The sequence below is a fragment of the Diorhabda sublineata genome, chromosome X, assembly GCF_026230105.1.
Source record: "Diorhabda sublineata isolate icDioSubl1.1 chromosome X, icDioSubl1.1, whole genome shotgun sequence".
In the NCBI taxonomy this organism is placed as follows: Eukaryota; Metazoa; Arthropoda; class Insecta; order Coleoptera; family Chrysomelidae; genus Diorhabda; species Diorhabda sublineata.
In genome coordinates, this window is record NC_079485.1 from 40,123,616 (window position 1) to 40,151,503 (window position 27,888).

The 27,888-nt window shown below is 30.4% G+C and overlaps 3 protein-coding genes and 2 long non-coding RNA genes across 9 annotated transcripts in view; 4 read left to right on the forward strand and 1 right to left on the reverse strand.

Moving 5' to 3' along the window:
* The window catches only part of LOC130451403 (facilitated trehalose transporter Tret1-like), a 28,758-nt gene extending 17,875 nt beyond the window's left edge, over positions 1–10,883 (forward strand). For all 5 annotated transcript variants that reach the window (XM_056790392.1, XM_056790389.1, XM_056790391.1 and 2 more), the window contains 2 exons: positions 649–803; positions 3,678–10,883. In XM_056790392.1, coding sequence (XP_056646370.1) covers positions 649–803; positions 3,678–4,955 — 1,433 coding nt within the window. In that variant the 3' untranslated portion in view covers positions 4,956–10,883. The remainder of the gene's footprint in view (positions 1–648; positions 804–3,677) is intronic.
* A 986-nt stretch (positions 10,884–11,869) lies between these two features.
* LOC130451443 (uncharacterized) lies at positions 11,870–22,065 on the forward strand. Its single transcript, XR_008910734.1, has 2 exons — positions 11,870–12,327; positions 21,701–22,065. It is a non-coding gene; the product is annotated as an uncharacterized LOC130451443 (long non-coding RNA).
* LOC130451441 (cytokine-like nuclear factor N-PAC) lies at positions 13,001–18,773 on the reverse strand. The gene is made up of 5 exons (XM_056790462.1): positions 18,308–18,773; positions 17,225–17,708; positions 15,626–15,889; positions 15,132–15,357; positions 13,001–14,315 (listed from the first exon to the last, which is right to left on the reverse strand). Exons 2-5 carry the CDS (start codon positions 17,685–17,687, stop codon positions 13,940–13,942), a joined length of 1,329 nt encoding a protein of 442 aa, XP_056646440.1. The 5' UTR covers positions 17,688–17,708; positions 18,308–18,773; the 3' UTR covers positions 13,001–13,939.
* LOC130451442 (uncharacterized) lies at positions 19,040–20,019 on the forward strand. Its single transcript, XR_008910733.1, has 2 exons — positions 19,040–19,469; positions 19,845–20,019. It is a non-coding gene; the product is annotated as an uncharacterized LOC130451442 (long non-coding RNA).
* Positions 22,066–23,854: 1,789 nt separating the features above from the next.
* On the forward strand, positions 23,855–27,848 carry LOC130451210 (E3 ubiquitin-protein ligase UHRF1-like). The gene is made up of 10 exons (XM_056790076.1): positions 23,855–24,076; positions 24,128–24,432; positions 24,621–24,773; positions 24,825–25,015; positions 25,066–25,249; positions 25,308–25,539; positions 25,944–26,155; positions 26,221–26,500; positions 26,555–26,890; positions 27,587–27,848. Exons 1-10 carry the CDS (start codon positions 23,924–23,926, stop codon positions 27,728–27,730), a joined length of 2,190 nt encoding a protein of 729 aa, XP_056646054.1. The 5' UTR covers positions 23,855–23,923; the 3' UTR covers positions 27,731–27,848.
* The last annotated feature ends 40 nt before the right edge of the window (positions 27,849–27,888 follow it).

The window sequence follows — 27,888 nt, forward strand, 5'->3', positions numbered from 1 at the left end:
AACATTTCTATGTGCATCCAACGAAAAATTCCTCATTTCTTCTGTTCTAGCATTTTCACTGTCGAATTAAGTACATTATTGTAATCACCTTTTCCAATTCAATATTGTATTGATTCATAAAATAAGTATCACTTCTTCATTGGTTCGATATGGAAATAATCCATTGAATATTCTAGATCGAGAATAAATCTACAAATTCATCAAAAGCAAATACAAATATCAGAACTTATTTCAACTGTAATTTATAAAGAAAATTATCGGCACATGATATGCAAAGACTATTTCTGGTAAAATTTTTAGAAATAATGCAATAATTTCAGATTTGCTCACAAGAACAATCATTTTAAGAATCCTTTCTTAAATAAATTTTTTATTCGGACGCTATTAGAAAGGAGCTGATAAAAATGATAATAGACTTGACTAGATAACAAAAGAATATTAGAATCCGTGGATTTATGACTGAATAACGGCAGCCGGGGGTTTTCTAATATATACAAATCAATTATAACAAACCATATAACAAAATTTTATAACTACAACAAACTTATTCTTATATTATGCACAAATTTTACTGGATCATAAAACTCAAATTCGTTGATAAAAATTTATTTAATATTTCATTCTTTTAACAAATATTTTATCATATAGGAACAATAGGAGCAATTTCCGATGGAATGCATTATGGATGGACTGCGCCTGTTTTGCCAACATTGGAAAGTAACAGTTCCCACATTCACTTACAAGAAAGGGATCACATATGGTTGGAGACTATTTACATGATTGGTGGAATTACTGGTTTACCGGTATGTATAATTAGCAAATAAAGTTTAAATTAATTTTCTATTAAACAGAAGAATGTAAATTTTTAATCCAAATTCAGAAATACGTGGGCGGTTTGACAAAAAGAGTAACTTTCAAGATTTTGATAACACTTTCTCTACTTGTAAGTTTTTGACATGTTTTTGATGTCGTCTTTGAAATGTTTAATACTCATATAAAGAAAACTATTTCCGTTATTGGGTAAATATAAAAAAAATGGGTAATTATACACTTTCACGGTCACCTGGTTTTTTGGCTCTAGAAAATCGAAAAATGGATGGATTTTAATGATCTTGGTCTCAAAATGTTCCATTTTACGGCGGATTTATAAAAAAAATTAGTAGAAATAGCCGAAATGAAAATTTCTCATAGTTTTACTGTTTTAAATCGTAAAAAAAAACGGTTTTGCAAAATAATCCTTTTTACAAAAATTATGGTAATTATACACTTTCGCGGTCACCTGGTTTTTTGATTAGGTTAGGTTAGGTTGGCTCTAGAAAATCGAAAAATGGATGGATTTTAATGATCTTGGTCTCAAAATGTTCCATTTTACGGCGGATTTATAAAAAAAATTAGTAGAAATAGCCGGAATGAAAATTTCTCATAGTTTTACTGTTTTAAATCGTAAAAAAAACGGTTTTGCAAAATAATCCTTTACAAAAAATTATCTCATTATCAGATAAACAAACGACAAAATTTTGTCTAAATATAGTAGTAATGACTCGGCTACCTACCAAATTAATGATGATTCAGGTAGAGTTTTGCCAATCAATTCAAAAAATTTTGATATTCAACTAAATATTATGAATTCTTCTTATTTTCATCATATCAACTGTATGTTCATATCCGAGTATCGAATAGAGTCAATCCTATAGATTTATTTTATTTACTCGAAATCTAAAAGATTATTTTGAGGAATTTTGTTAACTATCTCTTAAACTCCATTCGTTTGTTCATTCGATAAAACAATTTAACAAAAACTTCTTGGAACTTTTTATCCCGTATATGGACACAACAAATGCCAAATATGAGATTGTGTTAGTTGCTGCGGGTCTAAATATTTCGATCATGACTCAATCTTAAGTTCTTATACCTCAAAGAAAAGAAATAGCCGAGGTATCAAGAATATTCTGCACATACAATCAAATTTCTTTAGAAAAAACTGTTATTTGCTTTTGAAACCTATCAACTGTCTGTTCAAACACAAACGGTCAGTTTCTTGGAAATTCTCTATTTTAAAAACAAACCGTCAATTGTCTTTTGTAATTTTTCGTAAATAAACTTTCGTTTGTCCTTATAAACTCCCTTTTTGGTATCTTCCTTTCTCAATGCTCTCACAAACAAACCGTCGTTTCTTTTTGGAATGTATATTTTTTTAGAGCAAACTGTTATTTGTCCTTGAATACTATATTTTCAAAAATCAAACCATCGTTTATCTTTAAAATCTGACTTTTTTTAAATAAAAGTATCATTTGTCTTTTTCTCTACTTTTCAAAAACAAACCGTAATTTTTCTTTGAAATCTTGACGATTTTAAACGTTTTTGACGTTTCAATTTAAAACTATTTTCACTCTGTATGATAAATAATTGTGAATGCAAATTGTCTCAGAGAATTTTTAATATTATATTTGAATAAAGGAGTGTTTATAATTATTATAGAAGTTGAAAGTGACGTCAAGATAATATTTAAACAAATACGTTTATTTCCTATTCATTATAATATTCACGTAAATTAAAATAGTTGTTCAAAAAATTTACTACGCATCTGTAACTTGCGTTTTATGGACCAAAGGAAGATGCTAAGAAAAAAGATCAAATTAAAATCATCTTGATAAAATCCACCAAGGAGACAATTTGAATATGCTTAAAAACGTTACAACTGCATTCCTTGGAAAATTACCTCAAGAATTGGGAACCTAATATAATGCGAAAATCAAAAACATACCAAGGACCGTAACATATGGAATATTCTTTTAAAAATATCTATTTTCGTAGATATTTGACTGATTTTTTTATTCTAAAAATATGGACCATAAAGTTGATGAACATCTATCAAGATCACATCGACATACTATCGATTTGTACCGCTGCGAAAAAAATTTTGTGGATAAATATAACAATGGCCCACAAAATAAAAATTCACCAGTATATTCTAAGAACTAAAAATCTTGGCTTTGAGCTTGGGTCTTACATAGTTTAATGCGCAATATCATGTTCTTCCAGATGCAATAATGGAAACAAATAATGGCAACGCATATGTTTACTTCATTATATTTTCAAAATATATACGAGGGTGATTTTTTGTTACGAACCGTTTTCTAATGGAGTAGGAGGAAATTTAGTTGTGAACGTGAATTATATTACAATCTAAAATAAAACCATTGTTTCAGTTTTCAACATTTAAATACTTGTCAAGCCGTGACCCCAGCTTTTGGATCTCATTGTACAAAGAATTTCCTTCAGTTTTAGAAAGATCTGAAACTTTAATAGTGGTGAATGCGAATTTTCTCAACGACTTTTCGTGTCAAGTCTCTGATACTAAAGCTCCCAGATCGTTTTGCATCAACAATATTTGTCCTTCCTTTATGAACATTGGCACACATTTCAATCATTCATTGCACCTTCATAAACTTCAACAAGCCGCCGTTGAATTTCAGTATGACGGACTTTTTTGAATTTACCACCGAACAACTCAAACGAAGGAATTAAAAATAAAACCAACACCGGCAGAGACGCTAAAGGCTATTTATATTGCAAAATTCTTAGCTACTTAACACACAAATTAACTTGATATTTCGATTATATTCAAGTTAATAGTTGTTGACCATTGAATTTATAAATATAATTTATTTTTTCAGATTACCATCTTCGCCGTGGATACAATAGGAAGAAAGGGATCTATCATTATATCGGCATTCATGGCTTTAGTTTCTTGGATACTAATAGCTGTTGCAGACAGTACATTGTTTTTGTACATCGCAAGATATATAATCGGTTTATCAGGGGATGTCGCGTTTGTAGCAGCTCCCATGTATGTTGCTGAAATAGCAGATAAAAAAATTCGGGGATTCTTAGCAGGAATTATATACTTAATGATGCTATTGGGAATACTCATAATTTATGCAGTAGCACCTTACGCACCATTCTATGTACCAAGCATTGTAGGCTCTGTGATAGTAATTATCCAATTAATTACCTTTCCCTTCATGCCTGACAGCCCTTACTATTTGATATCGAAAGGTAAGGAGGAAAAAGCTAAGAGACATCTCCAGAGACTAAGAGGTAGTGATGATGTAGATAAAGAACTTAAAGAAATAACTGCTGCTGTTAATAGACAAAAAAGTGAGAAAGGAAGGCCTCAAGATTTAGTTTTAATTGCAAGTAATAGAAAAGCAGTTATTATAATGGTGATATTGAATGCCGCTCAACATTTTAGTAGTATAAGTGTGATGCTAATGAATTTGCACGAGATTTTAATGTCAGCCGATTCAATATATATGACATCACAAAACGCTGGGATACTATTCGCGGCACTTATGCTTCTTTCTGCTACAATAGCTGATTTCGTTGTAGACAAATTTGGTAGAAAATATCTCCTTACTATTTCAAGTTTATTAACAGGACTTTGTTTATTAGTATTAGCTGTATATTTTACTTTTAAAAATTGTGATTACGACATCTCAGGAGTGTCTTGGATACCAATTGTGACTGTGATGGTATATGCAGCTGTTTTTAAATTTGGCTTAGGTATAATTCCCATCGTAATGACAGCTGAGCTTTTCCCTGCTAAGACGAAAGCTATGGGAATGACGATAGCTGATTGTGCCTACGTATTTTTCGCCTGGATATCTATAGAGATATACCAAAGGCTTTCTACGGCCTATGGACATGAAGTTCCTTTCTATATATTTGCGGCCTCTTGTATCCTTACTGCAGTTTTTGCACAACTTTACATTCCAGAAACAAAAGGAAAGACCTTGGAAGAAATTCAATTTATTCTGAAAGGAGTGCCTTTTCCACTGAGAAGTAACAGTTTAAGATCAGAGTCTTTATCTTTTCATGCAACATTAGATAATAAAGACAATAAAATTAATAGTACACCAGAAAAAAACAGTAATGAAAAGAGTGGAGTTTGAAATCATATCATCAATCAATAGAAAAATTGCATATTTACGAAGTTCAGCTAAAATTTAGTCATTTCTAAATAAGGTGTTATTTAGATAATGAACAACCAGATTTCCGTTCATTTAATTTACTACCATTAGTTTCGAAGGTAAATGTAATGGATTGCAGATCAAAGTCAAATTTTTGTGAAGCATTTGTTACCTTGACTGAAATTACTTGTAACACTAATTAACAACTGGTGCTTATATTAAATTTTAACTAACATACAAATGTTAGCGTCATGATTCTTTATTCTTATTGTTTTAATTTAGTTGCTGATGCTCAACGGGTTGATTTCTTAATAAACCAATAACATACAAATTAATGAAAATACCCCATAACACTTTGTTTTAAAAGTGTTATGTATCAGACATTCTTTATAATCTCCAATGTTTAAAACACCTCTACTGTCTAACCTTGCTGACAAACATTTGTTATAGTAATTTTTCGGGGTAGATGGTATATGGTAAATATTCACCTTTCCTTCTACCACTGAAGTATCTTGGTTTGATAAAAAATTGCTCAAGTTTACGTCACACGTAACATACACATTATGTAAAGCGTTCTCTCTGCACTTTTCTTCAATTGGTTTTAATCATTTTAATAGTTATTTCATATTACCAGTTATTTCACTCTCAAAACATGTAACTCATTGCTAAAGAACATTAGGTTAATAAATTTCTATCAAATAACATGTTAGATCTCATAAACTATATAATTTGTTTTCCTTCGGACCTTACCACAAAGAATTTGAGTTTATGATAGATATCAATATGTTAACTTACATAATTCAAAATAGTTCCATAGTTTTCTCTATTATCAATTTATAAATATGAGTTAGGACCGGGTTATCTCCAATATAAGCATTTTTCTCCGATTTTGAGCGAATTTGTAGCTCTAATCAAAACTGTTAGCTCAATAACTTGTCATTAGAAATTCAGAAGTAACATTTCTAACCATTTTATTATATTATAGCATTTCATTTCAAATTCTAGAGCATCTACATAAAATGAAATGAGTAGAAGTAACCAAAGTTACATATTTTGTATTGCACTGGTTATTTCATATATCTGATCTGTCATTTACACCTTGTGTATAACGTACTGAAAGCTTATTATATTTCTTAGAACTAAGTTGGAATTTCTGGAACCGTTGGCGATATTCATACTGTTTACACCACCACTACACCAACACAGATAAACAGTTTACCTTCAGTCTCTGAAAACGATAATTTGGTTATCGAAACACGCAGTATAATTGTTAATGGTGGTGTAAACAGTATATTCAATATTTCTTAGAAGACAAACAAAGACAAATCAATATTATTTGGGATACACGAGAGAAATCACACATTTTCCCCTTTCCAGAATTTTATCCAAATATCAAAAACAATTTAAACTGTTTTGGGACATGCATAGAGCTTCTACAAAGTGGGTTACAGAAAAAAGTCTATCCCGATATTTGAAAGTATTCATTAAATTATAATGAAAAGATACACTTTTACAACACAGAGAATTGTCATTTGTCAACCCACTCTCTTCCACTTCGCCAACCCTTTATTTTTAAATAGGGACCTTACCATGTGTAGCACAACAGGCAGTTAGAAACAGTATTCATACATATGATCGTCCATGATTTTTTTTTATATTTAATGCGTATTGGTATTAATTAATTTGAGGCGCAAGTCTATTAAAAATGAAACGCACCGCCTGAGGTTTGCTAATTGGTGACATGAAATTTAAATTAGAACAATAGGATAATTTATTGTGATGTAACGAAAATTATCTAAAGTTGTGACACATAGAAGTATTAGTGAATGAAAGGTTCAAAACGGTGTCATCGAATGAATCGTGTCAAGTATTGCAGACCAATCAATAACGCCTAATCCATTTTCTAGGAAACTCCTGCCCACACGGTTCTATTTTTGAAAATGTCGTGAATGTGTGTAGTGGAATAATTTTGTGTCAATATACAAATAAAACATTCATCCGAAAAAGAAAAACTAAATTAAAAGTTATATTGTACTATATTGTATAATCTCATGAAACTCTAATACACGTGAATTACGAATTGTTTTTTCCATGGAGCTGATTAAACACATTCCCTCTTCTTCTTGTTTACTTCTAGTTTTCAAACAATATCAACTTGTTCTGCAATAGATTATACCATATTGGAGGTATTCGAAAAATACCAACATTCATTAACTAAGAACAACTTTAAACGAATTACTACTTGCACAAACTAATTAACTTTGAAAAGTCGAAATATATATAAAAAAATATCGTAGACCATCATTATGTCGCACAAAAGTCGACGTGTTTCGGCACATATCGAGGTGGATTATTTTTTGTAACCCTCTTTGTACATGTTTTATAATTATAGTACATCTTAATATCAAAACCATGGTTTACTAACATTAACTTTAACAGAAGAAGAATACCTTCTCATCATTTTTCCTGATTTTCAGTGTTTTTAGCTTTGGTGAAAAAATTTTAGAAATAAGTGCCTTTTTAAATATTAATTGAATATTGAATAGAAATTAATACTGTTATTTAATGTAAAAACCAAACAGACAATCACAATTCAACACAAATGTGACTAATCATCCGCATTGCCTTTAAAAGTTTGGAATCACTATTCGGGAAATTTGTTTGGGGTTCTGAAAAAGTAGATAACAACGCACGCTCACTTTTCATCTGATTTTACCTATCTATTATATTATTATTTTTCGTTCATCATCTAATCATTTCACATAGCTACCCTCGGCATTTTCCAATCACTTCTCCGTCAAATTCAATCATCTAGAATCTACGTGTTTTGTTAAGTCTTCCATCCATCTCATTTGGTGGTTTTCAAATGGTAAAGCGTGTGAGTATTTGTGTACTTCTGCACTAGCTAGGACACAGTGATCGCAATGGACACATGTGAGATACTATATATAATAATATAGTATAGTCAATGTCGATCTAATAGTAGTAAAACTAGTTTTTGTTCCGCGGTATACCATCTACAATTTGTGCTTTAACTGACACTAATAAATGAAATAAATAAATAAATGAAAAAATCCGACAGCTCTCGTAGCAGAAATTGTGTCAGTTTGGCCGCATATCAAATTAGAAAAAAATCAACTAAGCCTGTCTTCATCCCACTTTTAGCATTAAGTTAGATTCCCAATTACTTCTTTCGCTTAGTTGATAATCTAGTTAAACCGAATAATCCTACTTCTTGAGATTATGTATTGAAATCATTTTTTCTTAACACTTTATTATATGTTTTCAATAGTTTTCCCGAATTCAGTACCTAAATTTATCTTTTAACAATAACGAACCCCATTTTTTCAAAAATAAATGCATTGACTGCTCATATCAACTATTTTCCTTTTATAATTGCAACCGTCTTGACTGACTGAAAGAACTAACTGCTCCTGGGGTTGATCGTTTTTCGTGAAATTAAAATCAATAAAAAGATGTGGTAAAATTATGAGTGGAAATTCGATGAAACTACATAATCTATCCTATTATTAAACCTTTTGTTATGAAAGTAGTTGACTGCTTAAAAATAGCTCAATATCTATTATTAGACTCAATTACGGATATAAAATTCTATGTGATAGTTGTTCCTCCGAACTTAAAGACTGAAGTTCTTAGGTGCTTGGCATTCGTCACTTTCCGATCTACTGTACTTCTATGCCGATATAACTTTTTGAATTTGAAAAAACTGATCTAGAGTATCCCTGATAATTCTGGTAAATAAAATTATATGTAATCTGGAAAAATATTTTTTATCGATTGCAGATTAATTTTGTGTGTGTTTGTGTATGGGAGTATGATGGCCTTACAATAAAGCTATAGGACACAGACATTTCAAGAACTTTTCTTGCTTCCTTGATGAAGTATATTATAGTATCTACAGTAGCTTTATTTACGCATACCAGGAGAGAGGTAATATTTAATGGGAGAGGAAAGTTACAGTAAATCAAAGAAATATGTAAATTAGATATAGCCGCTTCTTTTTTCTTGCACTATAGAAAAATATTATTAGTATCACCGATCGATGCGTTGTTGTAACTGCAAAATGGCGACTGTAGAATAAACAATGCACCGGAAAACAACCGTGATTTAATTCAATTCGCGTTTTAGTTGCTATTTTACGATAATCAAAATTTGTTATGCGTGGAATGCTATTTGTCAGATTGAGATAATGCTGGAAATAGTGACTTTTTGATGTTTTGCTGAAGTTTTTATAATCTTCTCTCCATCTGATTCCAATAGATTTTTTATGCTTGCTAATTACATCAGCTTGACAGAAAAAGTTCAAGTACTCTTCCTATTTGCAAGCTTCTTTTGCCTCATGATCTACATTCTCAGCTGTGACATTTTACCCATAATAGTGTTTTAATCTAAAATCAATTCCTTATTATAAGTATTTATTGCGGAATTTACTTGACAGTATTTTTAGTTGATTTTACATGAAGTGAATCGATTACAAAAGTACATAAACTACATAAAACTAAATAATTAGATAAAATTTTCGATGGCTTATCCATCCAATATACAATTTTTGCCGATTAGTTTTATTTTTTAAAATTAAGTAAAACTTAAGATATACCTATCGAAATGTGTATACAAATTCAAAGCTACATTATATTTAAATAAATTTTATCAATTCGCTGTTATTGTTTCAATTGAAATGTAATTGGTGAATCATAATATGTAAATATCTCAGCTTCATACTGAATCAAAATTTAATTTTTTATATGATATTAAGTTGCCGGCTGGCATAAAATTTTAGGAAAAGTATATTTTTTGATATCATGATAACAAATAATCATACCTGATCAAAAAATTTACTTAGACACAAACTAGAGCATCATCTAGCTCATGCGTGTGTTTCATTTCCTTTGCTTTGCATAATACCGCTCTAATTCCCTACATGGTGGATTTCAAAAGGAAACTGTGGATAGTTTATTAAGAATTATGACAGAAAAGATATAGAAACAACACTCATAGAAAGAAGAACGTTTTTAGTAAATTATCCAATTTTATATAATCTTATAATTATTTCCTTATGCTGTTTGTTAAATACTATTTCATTCAATATTGAACTGAATGTAGGTTCATTAATTGATTGTGATATATATTTACCATCTAACGTTTTATTTTATGGGACGTATTCCTCATAATGGCAAATATCTATCCATTACAACTTTTTCATAGAAAAAGACTCCCAATAATATCTATTATTTAATAATTATTCAAATTAGTCATTATAAAATAGGCCAGATTAAACTCTTGTTATTATCTGTTGATACAAACTATTTCTTTCACATAGAAAAGTTTATAGCACATTTTGTGAGAGTAGAAGTACAACCTTTAAGTTGTCATAGTTTACCTTTTGTGCTATTTGTTTATAGTAGTCATATAATTGTATCCAACTGGTGCAAATTCAAAACAAAGATTAACCATCTGAATATGCCTGCCCTACGCTAGACCAATGTAATTGACAGATTCCTCGATATCATTAGAAAAATAAAACCTTAATGCATCCACTCTGAGTTTACGCAATTAATGTACTTCCGTCGAATTCATTATTCTACAGCCAATAGAGCGCTACAAAAATTATAAGATTTCCATGACTTTAGTTTCGATACGTATTGACTGTTCTTAAATGTACTTCTCAAATTAAAAAAGTATATTTTCCTTAAATTACCTCCATTGTGCTTTAAACCTACGTGTTTGCTTCAACAATAACTAAATAACGTGATAAATGAGTAAGAAATGTATGACCTATTAATAAATGAGGCTTGTGAATTAGTAAGTATAGTTACTGATTAATGTGATAGACTATATCTATTTTGTTTGTGACACAAATCAATTATAAAAAATAAATTTTAGATTGTTTATTTGTTTCAACTCACTATGTACCTTATTTCCTCTTATCCTATATCATACCACACAATTCTTGATAGTTCTACTTGTATCTGTACCGAAATTGTCCACCAATATATCCATGTACTTGATATGTTGGGTCAATTTCAGCAAAATCTGAGAGGAGTATACGAAGTTATATCCATGTCAAATATTATCTAAACATAACGGAAAATATAACAATCAAGAAATAGTTTCCATGAGATTAACTACATAACTATTCACAAAACAGGCAACTTTTGATACAGTATAACTCAAACTTTATGCTCATAAAGCGAAGGTGGCATGCCCAATTTTTTTCCAAATGAGAATAAGAGCTCAAGTTATACATTTGGCAAAGGAACGTTAATTCAACATGAACAAATTGAATCCATTTTTTCTAGAAACTTATAGTGTCATTGAAATGAATTTCGATAAGAAGAATTTGCTTCTTTTTTATTATTTCAAGAATATTTCATCCAATATCATAATATTAACACCCTTGTCATTGCCAGATGTATCTGATTGAACGGACTTTATTTTGTTAACTTAACTATGCATCAGTATTTAAATTGATGTCATCCTGAAAATAAGAGTGGTTGTGAATAATTTTTCAGATGTTTGTGTTAGTTCGAGTCAGTTTTGCCCAGTAAGTACATGTACTGTTTCCACAATTCCCGATCAATCTAATCAGGTCTGTCACTATATCATGTAGATTTATAGAAGAATAAATAAATGTTAGTCACTCCTTCATCATCTTAGAACTAGAAATATAACAACCATTCATTTTGGAGCACGGTTTCATACTGATTACAGAATTAATTATAACATGGCCGTTTGACATACGAGTTACTTTTCTGAGGTTGTCAACACTTTCGCTATTGTGATTATAATCTGTCCGCCATGTTTCTGATGTCATCTGTCAAAATTTAAATGTCATCGGAATATTTTTCTTTGTTATCGAACTGACATAACTTTATTCGAGAAACTTCACTAGATTAGATAAGCTAGTGCCTGAATCTTCATCAGTATAAAAATTATGAATTTAATTAACTCTTCAGCTCAACATAAACAGTGCCTTTCAAATGTTTAATAATTAACTGCGTTAGCGTTGGATTTCGAGTAACAACACAATATATGAAAACACATTATTTTACTAGTTTCTTTCAGCAACTTTACTACATTTAAAGCAATTAAGGTCAGACATCTTTTGACTCAAAGAGCTATATGAAACCATTTTCTTTACCTCTACTCTCCATAAATCTGATAGATTAGGTTTAATATCATATGAAAAAGGAAAATGAATTTTTGTTAATTGAACATTATTTTTTAAGGGGAAAAGCAATAACCGAAACTAAGAAAAAGTTACATAAATACTATCCTGATAATAGAATGATTTGTTAAGTGGTTATGCAGAGGATCCTAAATTAAGACAGTGGTATAAATCTAATTGGTTTTCTGGTAGTGTTTTAGAATTTTATCTCTGGCTGAAATTCCGTAATAATAAGGCTTTAATGGCTCATTCAATAATTTTACCTTCTTTACTAATTAATTGCTTGATTGATACAATAACCATTAGCAAAGTACTTAATTTTTTGTAAAAATATCATTATTCGTGTAAACAATCAAATTTATGACCTTATTTTTGAAAATGGTTGTCGTAACTTACATGTATAACCAAAATTATTATGCTGACTTGTAATTTTAAAATGAATATTAAAAAAAGAACTCAATCACCAAATTTCTTTAGAGTTCTGCGAAACTCTTGTGCGAGATTTTAGACGAGACTTTTTGAAAGGATTGTCTTTTCTCGTAAGAAAATTTGAAGTATTGTATCGAGTCTCATGGATACCACTAATTTCACCCGAGAAACGTGCACCTTATAAAAAATTGGAAATTCGCTGGACTATGTGTACAGAATATTTTTTTTTCAGAAATGTGACTTTATCTGTATAAAGTTACTTTTCCGTTTATCTGCTTCCATATAGGGTGGTAATTACAAAATTTTAGTATAAATTTTAGAATTCACATTTTTTAGTTAGTTGGAGGTCTCTTAGAACTCAAACTCAGCAGATACGAACCTGAAATACATCGTCAGCAGCCCAAAGGCCCTTATTTGGAAATTAAAAAAATCGAAAGAAAAGCATTTATTCAACTATTTCTCAACACATATTATCTTATAACTACTCCTATCAAAAATAAAAAGCTCAGCATGCATATAACAACTTTCTTCGTCAAATAACACATAAAATATTACATTTAGTGTGAGTTTGGGAATATTAAAAAGTTAACACAAATGAATACCATATTGTTTCATATACCTACCTAATCATAGAAAAATGGAACATTAACAAAATAAATTTCCGAACTGAAATCGCCTCATTATGTTTTGCTGGCTATTATAAGCGACATCTTCAACAGAAGAAATTGAATTGCCTGACACCAATAAAGCAAATTTTAAGAACAAAACAGAAATCTGTAATTTCTGAACAATCTTGGTTTCTGAGGCTTGATTATCTAATAGTCTAAGAGCTAACAACGTTTTTGAGAGAGAATTTCAGGTAGCTAGTTTTGTGATATGCTCAGTGTTGCCACAATTTAAAAGCTGAATGTAAAAATTGAACTAGAAAATGTACTAGATTGTACAAACTCCAAACAAATTTAATAAAATTATAGAAAGATGTATAAACATAAGCTTAAATTAAATTTTTTTTCCAAAAATGTTATAGACTGTGTCAATTATTATTTTAAGGATGAAAAATTTATATAAAGTTTACCGATAAAATTAGCAATGCAGTACAAAAATCTCACGATCTAAATATAAATCAACTTGGCTCTGTTTTCTAGCATATCACAAAACTGAACTACCTGAAATTCTTGTTTTCAGTCATTGTATCACAAATATTATTTCTTCTCCTACTAACCGGCGAAATGTAAAGTTTTAACACAAAATCAGAGGGGACACAATTCGAAACTATTTTACCTTATTGTGTTACCAAATACCAATAGTGATACTAACACTTGAAAAATATTTCTTCATAACTTAATCATTAATAGAATTTATGCTTTACAATTATCGCAGATACATCATCCTGTCCATACTGTACACGTATACAGTCTTTATAGATTTCGTGGGCCATATTTGCCAAAAGAACTCGTTGTTGGACCTGTTCAGAAATCTCCAATATATTTTTTAAATCTGTTTGCATTTGATGTAGAGGTTGCTCCGTGTTGCCGTAAGTACTTTCAGTTATCAAGTTCCCTTTGTTTCTTAAATAAGTACAGCTCATATCAGTTTCATTAAAAATTTCTAAAAATATTTTCGGTGGAATTCCAAGTCTTTCTACCAATGACATTCCTTCTGAAAAAGCACCCAAACTAACTCCTTTTATCATTTGAACAATAAGGTTTATCTTAATTCCATTCCTACAAACAATGTCAACTTAATTACTAAAAGGGCAAGTAAATGAGGTGAAGTGACAAAAGGTTCATGAATATCATGAGGATGTCAAATTATATGTATCCAACGCGAACAAATTTTGCGAGTATGCCCAAATATGCCTCAATCGATATTTTCTTGAACAACTTTCATGAAATTCATCTTGTAGAGAAGTGCGACCACGATTGATAATTTGACCAAGAGAAATGTTCCAAGTATCTGTAAACAACTCAAACATCACATGACAATACTTTCTGAGTACGTCCACCATTAAAATGTCAAACTTTAAGATGGCAATGTCAGATTTGACATATTCAAACCAGTGTTACCATATCCCAAAACTTAAGTAGCAACCGCAACCAATTTGGAATTTATGTAATCATTGGTGAAATTAAGGAAGAAATAATAGTCTTAAACTATAAGAAAGCACCTTGAACTGATCTGATACTACTCTGATACTTAGTTAGTAACTAATTTTACTGATGTCAAGAACATACCGTAACCCAATAGTGTTACAACATAATACAAGGCCTTTAAGAGCCTGGAAAAGAGAGTTTCGTTCAGCAGCCTTTGTCAATGTTAGCCAAGCATTTGTGGTGAGGGATTGTTGAATAGAATTGAAATTTGTTTTCTAATATTCACGAAAATCTTCGCCAATTGACAAATAATTTAGAACAAGAATGAATGACGAAAATCTAAAACCGGATTATAGAATGACTTTAGAATGAGATACCCATGATGCAGACTATGTGGAGGAAATCTTTAGGTACATTATAATTATGCTATATGTTATCTACACTCACCCAGCTGCTCCAAAATAGTATGAAGCTTTGCTTATCATTTCAAAGATAGGTTGACATATATTAAATAAACTTTGGTCTCCAGCAGTATATAACGTGATAGTTCCTTCTTTAATCTCCTTTCTGTGACCTTGGAATGCCAATTCTAAATATTTTCCACCTTTAGATTTAATTCTGTCGCTGAATATTACAGAGCTTTCTGGTTTAATTCTAGTCATTACAAGAATACCTAAAAATTAACACCTCCATTACCTGATTATCAGCATCAAATAGCCCCAATATTGTACATTTGTTCAAATAGCGAATATGTCAGGTGTAATCAGAAAATTTTTAAATTAAAAAAGCGGACTCTTTCAAAGTTCAATTAGCAATGGTATAAGAAAGAACCTCTCAAATTGCATCCTAGATAATGCAGTCATAATTCAAGAATATTAGGTCCACCAAATAAGAGCGTGTTAATTGAAAATTAGCACATTGAAATACTTAAATTCACTTACATTTACCCTCTAGAATATTTTCAATTTCACTTGCCGCTTCAAACTCCCATTCTATAACATGTTTGGTAACTTCGTCATCTGACAGACAAACAAATATGATATCAGATTTTAGCAAAACAGCTCTTGGAGTTATCATAATTTTTATATTTTTTGTCTGATCCAATGTTCTTTTCAATTTCCGGCATTTTTTAATTCTTCGATTGCTTATGTTAACAGTGCGACCCGATTTTATAAAATGTTTAGTAATTTCTTCTCCAACTAGTCCTATAAAATATTTGTACATATATACTTTTAATGAATGTTTACGAATGAATTTTTTTTCACTTTTCGGGGTAAGTGTTTATGATTCAAGGATTTGAATGATTAAAATTAAAGAAACGTTATAATTTCAAATAAAATAAACACAATTCTTATCTTAGCGTTAAATATATTAGATCAGTTAACGAGATACGAGGGTTGTCTGAAAAGTTTCCCACCTCGACCTGAAGATAATACAAGCTGGGAAATATATTCTTACTAGATTTTGAGCCATTATGGATGCTTAGTTTCTGTTTGACAATCGTATAAGTGAATCGTTAGGATTTAGACACTATGTACGAAGACTCTGCACCATCATTAACGACCGTAAAATTTTAGCCAGTCGAATTCGAACATGACCATACCAAATGATATTGGACGACCGTCGAATTACGATTAGAAAGATAGAAAAAGTTATCGGCATATCATAAAAACTCATTTGCCATATACTGAATTAAAAATTATCCGTGTGTAAGCTATTCCCGTGTTTGGTAGATTGCAAAGGGTGAACCTGCTTCGAAAAAGGAAAACATGTTTTTTCGGCCAAAAAGTAATGACTACCGTTTTTTGAGATAGTCATAAGATGACGAGAGAAGGATTATTAAGGTTTTAGCCTCGCTGAACAAGTGTTCACTTAAAAAAGGACTATTTTAAAAAATGAAGATGTAATATGTAATATCCATTGGTAGAACAACACTTGTTATAGCGTCGATGCTTCCCTTTGATGCGAGGTTTTCTTCAAAGTCCTTTTACATTCTTATGTTCCTACAACATTTTGGGGACGTTATTATCGTTATTAGACATTTTTTGTGCTGTGATATGGGTCAGCATCTTGCAGCACTAGGTTCGGTTTGTTTGCTAATGTTTTCCCGACCCTCTTGCACGTTTACTTAAAATACATTTGCTGTTTTGTCTTCACAAAGCCGATTTGTTGTTTCAGAAAACAAAGTTGTTTGAACCACATTTCTAAAATAGTGATGATTCTTGAATTGCAAGAAACTTCTTCTGGTTTGAAATTAAATTAAACTGTGTTTTACATCCCAAAATAATAAAATCTATTGATTGTATGATGAATGCGAAAGATACTTTGTACAATCTGAAATGGAAAAATTATAAAAGAATGGTCAATTGTCTACCAGATCCCAGGTTGGGATATAGATATTGGATGCGAAGATAGTAAAACGTGAAAAATATCTTTCCAAATTATATTCAAAAATTCCATGAATTAAATTAAGCCGAAAGATATGGACTATGTACCTATTATTTAATTTTTGTTGTAGATATAACTTAATATCGACTTACCCATGCCAATGACACCAATATTATATGTCTCCTTCAAATCATAACCTGTATCTTCTGTGTCTTCATCGGCAATAGACGCTCTAGTCTTTGCTATTTTAACTGGAGTTTTTTTCTCGAGAGACCGTTTTCGTTTTTTCGATTTTGATATGTTGAAATTGATATGGTATCCACTGTCCTGTTTTTGCTTTTGCAAATGGTCGTCAGCTTCGTTGACAGCTTTTAAGAATGACAGCGTTTTAGGAGCCTTCAAGTATTTCTTTTTATTTTTTTCATAATCACTTATTTTTTTCAGTTCCAGCCATGCAGTTGTATGTTCTCCGAAAAAGCGAACAGGGAAAAACTTTCTTTCTGATTTTTCGGGAGACTTTCCCAAATCTTCTTCCCATTCATTAATTATAACTGCCGGCCAACGAGGGTAACCCACCAATTTTGCCCAAACAATTTGTTGTAATTTGTATGCCATTAGGCTAGCTCATACGTTTTTCTGAAATAAATAAACTATCAGAAACAGTCATAATCTACAAAGGCAGACTATTTTGAAACTATTTTTTATTTCTTATATCTAGTGTAAAAATAGGTATGCTATTTATCGATTTCTATATTTATATATATTTTCTTAGAAATATAGGAATAATTTGATATAAAATTAAAATTTGATATTAAAGTTCAATGTTTACTACATTCAAACTCACAATAGCACCACCACCACCACCACTATATCATATTATACTGCAGATTTCCCTAATGTATTCAACATATATTTGTGAATTTGCGTTTGGGTAAATTCTTTCAAACACAATTATCCAACCACCGCATTTTGCTTCACAATATTTATTTTGATACTGAAATGTGAATATTTCTAAATCGAGTTTATAGATAATGTGACTTGAAGATAAATAATTGTCTTGAAAGAATCAGCCTTCATATAATTCGCAACATTTTCGCAGTTTTTTCCATTGTATTATATTCGATGAGTAATCAACTTATAACTTTTATATTTCTTATTAGAAATAACGTTTGTAATAATGTAATAAGTAAAATTACAGTTAAAGTCAAGCCGAAGAAGGATGAAATAATACGTACGGTTAATTTTAAAGTACAAAGATAAATATATTTTGATTATATTGCAGATTTGCAAGTGTCTCTTGATAATAGCGTAGATCTAACTCCTGTGGTCTTTAAGTTTCATCATTTTTCTTCTCTTTTCTTTTTAATATTTTCATTATCTGTAGATACTTGCATAGTTTGGCATTGATTTTATTGTAAAAAAAATTTTTATCAAGTGCAGGTAGTACCACCCGGGTTGGGATAAATATATGGGTTTAGCCTATTGTTATCCATTCACAAACATTGAACATAATGTGCCAATAGGATACTCGTAAAAAGGCCAAAATTTTTTTTTAACAGAATAAAAATTAGGCGTTATGTACATAGTATTAGGTACACTTATTTTTTATTGAACATTATACAGAAATTAAATTATAAAAAACAATAATATTATTCGTCATCTGAGGAACTGTCACGTCACATTTTCTCCTCTTCTTTAATGACATGCTGGACTGCTTTCTGCCAGTTCACCACCTTAATGGCCTTATCCTTTTACTTGCGCCCATATAAGTTCTATAGGATTTAGTTCGCAACGATATGGCGGTGTGCGCAGCACAGTTACACTATGTTTTTCTGCTAAATCTTCCACGGCGTATTTCATAAAACGACGTTTATGTAAATTTGCTATTGCTAATAGTTCTTTTTTTATCAAATTATCTTCAAATACTTTTGGTGGTTAACCAGCCAATAAGTTGGAGTCTTCTCTATGCGTCGAGAATGATAACTTGCGTTATCCATAACTACTACTTAATCAGCCGGAAGAGATTTTATCATTTCACCAAAATAGTCTTCAAAAACATCTTCGTGGTACGTGGCACGACTAAAAGGTTAGCAAACCTTCTTTTAAAAATCCCTCTTCGCTTCCGATATGGACGATGGACGAAAGCTTTGCGAGCACTGGTTATATTTTTGTCTTGCCACATTTTTGGTACTGTATAACCTTCATTAATCCATTTTTCATCAAGATAAAAGATTTTCTTCTGCTCTGTTCTGTAGCAAACAATTTCATCGTTTTCCAGTAAAAGTTCTTTGCGGTTATGCTTTTCCCAGGCAAAATCTATATTTCTCAAAGTGGTCCATAAAAGTTTTTTAGTTATCAACGGAATACTGGCCAAGCTCCATTAAAATCTTATCTAGGGTAGGTATTTCTTTTTTAAAATAAAAAGAGTGAACTTTTCTACGAATTGCTATCTTTCTCTCCAGCAATAATTTAAAAACGGTGGACTTTCCAACTCGTAATTCGGGAACATCGGTCGACAGTTTGTTGTGCAGTAAATTTCTGGTAATCGTATTTTTTGCAATCGTGTACATTTAAAATAATAAGTTTTTCATTCACTGATAGTGGATAATTATTGGAACAACTTTTCGTTGGTACCGGTTAAACGCAAAACGTAACTGTATAATCTACTACCTAAGTAATCCCTATTTCAAGACCTACACCGAAATTGAGCCTAACTGGACATTTTACAAACATTTTTTGAATTCTAATTGATAAAGTATTTCTTTGTTTTAGATTCTAATACAACATTTTTATTAAAAAAAAATATACTTACTCAGATAAAAAAAACTGTACGAAGACAATAACAACTTGAATGTTCTGTTACGACTATGAATTGTCAACCTACACTGTAGATAACGCAATAACATCTGTAATAATATCCTAAGATTATATACTCGATAATATCGAAGAATTTTATTCTATCACCACCTCTCTCATGGGTACCTAACAGGCACAGCATAAATTTCCAGTCAATGTTGACAGATGTTTTTAAAAATCAGAATACCTGAGCCCATTTAAATAAAGATTATATATATACGCAATAAAATTAAATTATCTTTTGCAGCTATTTTCTCACACAATTATTCTACTCAATTCAAACTATCCTAAAACTATTTTTTTATTCTCCATATATTTTATTTTTGAATTTCAAATAGAGTTTAGTAATGTCTATAGCAAATCTATTTGAGATGACCGAAAAATACTGAAGATCAAACTATCTACGTAAAGTTAGTAAATATAAACTTTAGTCGCAAATCTCAATGCCACTTTTCCTTTTACAAGTCACAATAATTTGGAGTAACGACATATGTCCCGGTAATATCAGCAATCCTTTGAGGCAGACATTTTTAGTAGGTATTTCCACCCGAAAAATTGCACAGAAGCCTCGGGATCATAAAGTAGTAACAGCCTTCATATTCTAGTCCATTAACCTTGAGTTTATATATATATATATATATATATATATATATATATATATATATATATATATATCATACCCAAACCCACAACCAGGGTAAGATCAAAGATACAGCCGCCTACGTCAAAATCTTATTGTGTTTGCGTAATTGGTTGCCATAATTTTATTAGTGAAACAAAGAAAAATGTTACACAATTAATTATATAAATAACCGTTTCATGATGATGGATGAATAAATTAAATGTAGGTACTTATTTTCCATCTAGCACTGTTACTTTTACGGTCTAAAGTGATCGTGCAACACTGCATGCATAGATATTCGCTCGAACTCTCAAACGCACTTTTTTCTGTTTATCTGTTGCTGCGTAGAAGCAAAAATTCCAACCTTCCTATAATATTCAGTTGTTGTTTTGAAATGATAAGATTTCGAGAGAAAACTGATCTAATAGCTAGGAGGCTGGTAGCAATTTGGGTTTATGAAAATAAATGTCTATTAAATACATTTTATAGATGTTGCAATTATAGCTGGGAGGATGGTAAGAATATAAAAATATTAAACTTTTCCATTGTATTTTTCAAAATTATTTTTATGTTTTATAGAGAATTTGTAAATATGAGAAGAAGGTGGCAGACATCCACAACTCTGATTTTAGACGTAATATACAAAACAAATACGTAATTACATTTCTTGTTTTATTTTTTCATGTACTATTGAAAAAAATTGTCATTTCAAATCACTATTATTTTAAATTCCTCTTAATTATAGTTACACTATCGATCTGAATATATACTTATAAGATAAATCAGTCAATTCTTTCTTCGTCACTTCCATCCATGTTAGTAGTAGTAGTAGTCAAAATCTGAATCTGCATTTAAAAAAACTACACACTAATTACGTGCTAGATCTGCTACCACAGAACATGCCAAAAAGAAGCTCAACTTGTATGTAAATTTCGGCAACACAAATTTAGTTCTGCCACTTAGCAATCGTGACGCTAGTGTAATAAAAATGTGTCATTACTGTCAATTCCAAGATTTCGGTACACAGATAGGTGATATTATCATAAATTTAATTTATACTTATGATTTCTTGTTGAAATAGGTTTGAATGAAGAATATATATTTCTCAGCATACAGGTTGTAATTTTATATTAATGAGAATTTGTTTCAGAGCCAGATAGAGAGCATAGCCCTAAAGGACGAAGGATCTTATTGGAAATAACTAAAAAAATTAACTAAGTATTATTTTCCGTTGAATATTTCAGGATTGACTTAAAGGTAGGTAACAGATTCAAGTATAGATGTGGAGAATGAAGAGATGTTATTTTCTTGTTTTGATTCTGTTACTCGTTTATGAATTTTCAAGACTTTTGTTTATATAGAATATTTTTTTTTGTTAAATCCCATAATGATACTACTGTATCATTGTAATAATATTATTTTACTGTTTTATTTCTCGTTAGTATTCATTACTAATTTTCCTTGGTTTAGTTAAAAATGTATGTAAATATTTTGTAAATAAACGTGTCCAGTTCTAAGGTGTTTTTTTTTATCGTGAATTCAGCAAACTGCGAAATCGGAACTGGATGGAAATGAATAACATAGAACACAGTACATATTCTTTGTTGTAAATTTAAATGAACCGCGAAAATAAATTAGTTCTGCCACTTACCATCGAGAGCACTGGCATCGAAAATCCATTGAATAACAACTAAGTTTGCATTTCTTCTTAGAGTATGTTCTGTGTCTGCTACTAGCTCATGAATTATGTCTTTGTACGTTAAAAGCTAATTATTCTAATCTGTCTGCCGATGAAGTAATTTTTTTCATATATCATAATCAAAAAAATAATTATCCTCAAACACTAGCATTAAATTTTTTATATTAACTACATTTTATTTAATACCAACAACAAGTTATATCTTTTTATGATACTTATAATTATTTACAAGCTGCTATTTGATATTGCAGCAATTAATAAATTAGTACTTTAATATTATCAACCTTTGTCAGACGATGATATATAAAAATTACTGTTACCAGCTCCCTAGCTATAGTAATAAATATGACAGAATGTAGTAGACTGTTTCATTCAAAACAAGAAAGTTTAGTGGAAATATTTCGGATTTAAGCCCAACATTTTCACCAAGGAAAAGAGATATACCCATCTACAATGAAGGTATTTGAAGTTGCAAACAGAGTCATTAAATTATAGCCTAGGCGTCCAGTAAAATGTGGCAATATGTAGAAAGACAACAGAAAGATGATGTGATTACATCTCCAAAACTTAAAAATCGATATGGTTACGCCGATCCACATATATCTAAAGATCTACGATTACTTTGTCATGCAGTTTTATATAATTTAAAAAGAATTTACATAACTCAGCTCCCTCCATATCATATCTTATTTTTTTTCTCAACAAACCAAAAATAAAAACAGGAAACAGAAAAAACATATGGCCCTTTTTACTTTCTCATAAAAAGAAAAAACGATATTAAATTTTATATCATTATATTTTATATAAATATTATACTGACGTCTTTTAGTAACTTCAACTTTAGCCTACTAGAACTGAGAATGTTTTTCACCAAAATATCTAAAAAAGTTTATTAGTAATCTTCTCATAACAAAATTAATTCCATGACGATATTATGCTTAAAGTTATGTGGAATTAAAACTTCTGTAGAGCTGGATTTGAATAGGAAATAAGATGAGCAATATAAGAATTAAGGCTAGTCGGTATGAATTCACGTTTGGAATCACATGCATGCAAGACTAATTCTAATTTGTTATCTGATTTGTTGTTTTAACCCAACATAAATGAAATTTTCAATGAATAATTCAAACGAAATTCGTTTAGATCTGTGATATATATGTTTAGTGATAATGTAAAGGAATACTAGAAACGTGTAGGTGTATTCTAGATTTTTTAAGTCACAGGTGTTTTATAGCTCATTGATTCGAACCAACGAACTGACTAGAACTATGCCCGGCCTTTATTTTAATAGGTACCTTGTTGAAACCCGCTTTTCAGACTTCAATTACCACCTAACTACACTAAGCACAACACCGCATAGTCGGAAAAAAGCTGGGAGGAAACTTATTTAACTAAGAACTTTTTAAGACGAACTTTCGCATTAAAATTAAAAATAATGAAGTCTAAAAACCAACAAATAAATCTGCATCCACAACCGTATGGCAAATTCATTTGCTTATCCCACAGCGGCCATTTTTAAACGAGCACCAGTTCATTTTGACAATTGGTTAGATTGCTCTACTAAATTTTGAATTCAAAAAAGAGGAATGATTATAACCTTTCTTTATCGTTTCTATTAGTTCCCGCCCAGTGTGACAGAATTACCGGTAAGAGTACAATTAATCTATAGTTAAAATGTATATTAAAGTAAGAAAAGACGGCGATGCAAATCAAGAATGGATCGTAGAAATATCAAAAAAAGATTCAGTCCTTACAATTCATAACAAACTTGAAAAATTAACTGGATTTAAGACCGAAGAGCAAACTTTACTTTTTAAAGGAAAAACTGTAAGTTTATAAGTATTCTAGAATACTATCTTATCAAAATGTATATTTCAGTTAGAATTCAATGTGCCAATATTAGATTATCAAATCGAAAACAACAATGTCGTTCAAATGTTCATCAAATCTCCAAAAAGAAATGAATCAAAACCAGTAGAAATTAGTTATAACAATATCGACGAAGACTTCATCGATATTGAGAGTCAGTATTACAAAGTTGGTGATTTCATTGATGTAATGATACAAGATGATGGAAGCTGGTATGAAGCTCATTTAACTAAAATATTTATTAGAAATGAAGGTTCAAGTAGTAGTATCAACAATGTTGTTGATGAAAAGGATTTAACATTTAGAGTCAAAAGGTAAATAAAATTTATCAGTTGATTAAATCTTACAATAATTTGTTAATATCACAAATTAATCCCTCTATTCTAATAATTACACATTAAATGTTGAGGAGTTGAAATTAAGTAAAAAAAATAATAACATACATCAGTTGTTACATTCTCCTCAACCTTGATTGTTCAAATGTAATTTGTTTGCATTTTAGTGCATCTCATATTGTTCCTGGATTTGAAACTGATGCAAACTTCAAGGATATTAGACCTAGGTCTTACTATATTTATAAGTTAAATGAATTATCTCCAGAAATGATAGTTTTGGCAAATTACAATATGGAAGAAAAAAAATCTAGAGGTCTTTGGTAAGTAACTTGAAAGTGTGTAGCTATAAACTAACTTTAAATAATTCTTAGGTACAATTTTAAAATTGACAAAGTTAGTAGGACTAATGTAATAGGAACTGTACTGCTTGGTGGAGACAAAGCACCACTTGAAAATTGTACTCTTCATTTCATTAATGAAATAATGAGAATTGAGGAACCAGTTTTATTAAGTCAAATTACCAAAAAAGAAAAAACATCTCCTCATACTGAAAAAACTAAAAGTAAGTATAAAATTTAGTTAAACTCCATAATTTGATCATTATTATTAAAGGAAAGTACCCTTATCGTTGTGTAAGCTGTAAAGATAATGAGAAGATGAAATGTCGAAATTGTGGCTGTAAAATATGTCATGGCAAGGAAAATTGGGAAAGTATTATACTATGTGATGAATGTGATGATGAATATCACATATATTGTCTAAAACCTCCCTTAACTGAAGTTCCATCTGAAGACTGGTATATGCATTATTTATACCAATGTATACATTTTTTGTAACTGATTCTTGTCTTATAGGTATTGTCCCTCTTGCAAAGTTGATGATTCGAAAATTGTTAAAAGAGGTGAAAAAGTAAAATTGAGTAAAAAACGTGCTAATATGGCTAGTAAAACCACAACGTGCACAAGAGATTGGGGTAGAGGAATGGCTTGCGCTGGCAGAACAAAACAATGCACAGTTGTACCGAAGGATCACTTTGGACCAATTCCAGGTGTGGATGTTGGAACAAGATGGAGATTTCGCATTCAAGTGAGTTTTATATTAATCAGCTCTTTCCACTCTATTTATTTGTATTATGTCAACTTGGCAGCCAACAGTAACTATAAAGCAAAGAAAATAAGTGAATTATGTAAAATTTCTTCATTTTAGCTAAACTTTTCATACCAATATTGTTTTGAGTTCGAAAAAGAACCAGTAATAAGTGAAGACCAGCTCAAGGCTATGCTATCCTTAATTTTATCCATTAGAAAATCTACAAAATGAAGTAATTTCATTACTTCTTCATATTATACCAACCTTTTTTACTTGAATTATTCTTTGGAATTAAGCAAGTAGCTGTCATTGTGAGTTAGATTATCATTTTCATCCACTTCTGACACTCTACACTGTCTTACAGCTTTTTTTGTTAAATACCATGACACATTCCATTTTAGGTGTCTGAAGCAGGTGTCCACCGCCCACACGTTAGTGGGATACATGGTTCAGGGAATAAAGGAGCTACTTCAATAGTTTTGAGTGGAGGATATGCAGACGATTTGGATAATGGGAACGAATTCATTTATTCAGGAAGTGGAGGGAGAGACTTATCGGGCAATAAAAGGATAAATATTCAAACTTCTGATCAAGAATTAACTCGTGCTAATAAGTAACTTTTCCAAATTTTTATATATTTTTGTTTTTTTGATAATATTTACTTTCTCAACGTTTCAGAGCACTGGCATTAAATTGTAATGCTCCATTCAATGAAAAAGGGGCTGAAGCAAAAGATTGGAGAAAAGGCCTACCATTAAGAGTAGTAAGAAGTTATAAAGGTAAAGAACTTTCAAAATATTGTCCAGATGAAGGATTACGTTACGATGGTATATATAAAGTGGTTAAATATTACCCAGATAAAAACGAATCTGGTTTAATTGTTTATAAATATGTGATTAGAAGAGACGATCCTAATCCTGCGCCTTGGGAAACTGGGGGACAGGAATTGGACGTTATTGTAAGTTGAATAATTATATTTTATATTACAATTTGAATCTGAGATTTTTTTTAGTATCCTGAAGGATATTTAGAAGCGCAAGCATTAAAAGAGAAAGGTAAAGAACTAAAAACTGGGAAAGGAGTAAAACGCAAAACAAATACTACCGTTTTAACTGATCTTTCAAATGTGAAAAAAAAATCGAAAAAATCATATGAATTACCTGATGAAATTGAAGAGTTGATAAAAAATGATGTTCAAAATGCAAAATTGTGGTTGGAATGTAAAGAAGAACAGAAAAACGGCAAACCAGATTATCTAGCAAAAGTCGAAGAAGTCTTTAAATGTATTTGCTGCCAAGAAATTGTCTATGAGCCTATCACAACTGAATGCAAACATAATTTCTGCCAGGTGAGTTACTTTCTTCTCTTTTGGAATGATTTTTATAATTGATCCTTTCACCATCAAGCTTGGTTAAAATTAATTTTCTTTATATCTGCTGCTTTTTAAACAATTCAAATGGAAATATCACCATTCTAATACTATCCATATACTAATGCTACTAACTAACTAAAGGTCTACCATGCCTTACATTTTTCAAATATTTTAATTTTATCATTCAAAACTCTATTGTAGCTATTGAGGACTTGATTATAGACATTCAGTTATGAAACAATTTATTTTTAAAGACAGTTCTGTGAGAGAGCACAAGGAGAGACACATCCAGAGAAAAACTTTTCTGTAACCACTCAGACCTTGACTGTATTCAGTAATCAGCACTTGATTTGATTATAGCCACACTAAGAAATGAAACAATTTATTTTTTATATAATGGAAAATCAAGCAAAAAATCATAACCAAAGAAAAAAAGACGAAAATTCAGGATTTGAAGTTAGGTAGTTAATTGAATTCAGAAGTAGGACAAGAGCCTGATTATCTATTAAGCAAGGGACTTTATAGTGATTTAAATTTTCACTCTGCATATTGATTATTTTTTTCAGTGCTAAAGAGTGATGAAATTCTTGAATATATTAGTATTAACACCAAACTCTGGAATATTTTTGCTAGCTTTATGACGTATCCTTGATAATGGTATTTTATTTTCAGGAATGTTTGAAGAGAGCTTTTAAGTTGGAACTCTATACATGTCCTTGCTGTAGGTTCGACTTAGGAAAAGATTATAAACTTATAGTCAATTTGAATCTGAGTAAAGCTTTAAAATTGTTATTTCCAGGATACGGAAGCAGATAGTATTTTTTTAGTTGTAATGTTTCTTTTTTAAGCAGAGACTTGTATTTTTTTAATGTAATGTTTTCGTTTGTAAACAAAAGACTTTTTTTAATTAAAATAATCATTTTAACAAAACAAAGTATTATTTTCTATAACATTCAACAAAAGGATGCAACTCA

Coding starts and splice junctions, on each gene's coding strand:
- LOC130451441 (XM_056790462.1), bottom strand. CDS start 17,687: ATGGCATACAAATTACAACAAATTGTTTGGGCAAAATTGGTGGGTTAC. Junction 15,890..17,224: donor TATTGGTGTCATTGGCATGG/GTAAGTCGATAT, acceptor AATATTTTATAG/GACTAGTTGGAGAAGAAATT. Junction 14,316..15,131: donor TACTATTTTGGAGCAGCTGG/GTGAGTGTAGAT, acceptor CATTGTTTGTAG/GAATGGAATTAAGATAAACC.
- LOC130451210 (XM_056790076.1), top strand. CDS start 23,924: ATGTATATTAAAGTAAGAAAAGACGGCGATGCAAATCAAGAATGGATC. Junction 24,774..24,824: donor AAAAAATCTAGAGGTCTTTG/GTAAGTAACTTG, acceptor AATAATTCTTAG/GTACAATTTTAAAATTGACA. Junction 26,891..27,586: donor GCAAACATAATTTCTGCCAG/GTGAGTTACTTT, acceptor TTTTATTTTCAG/GAATGTTTGAAGAGAGCTTT.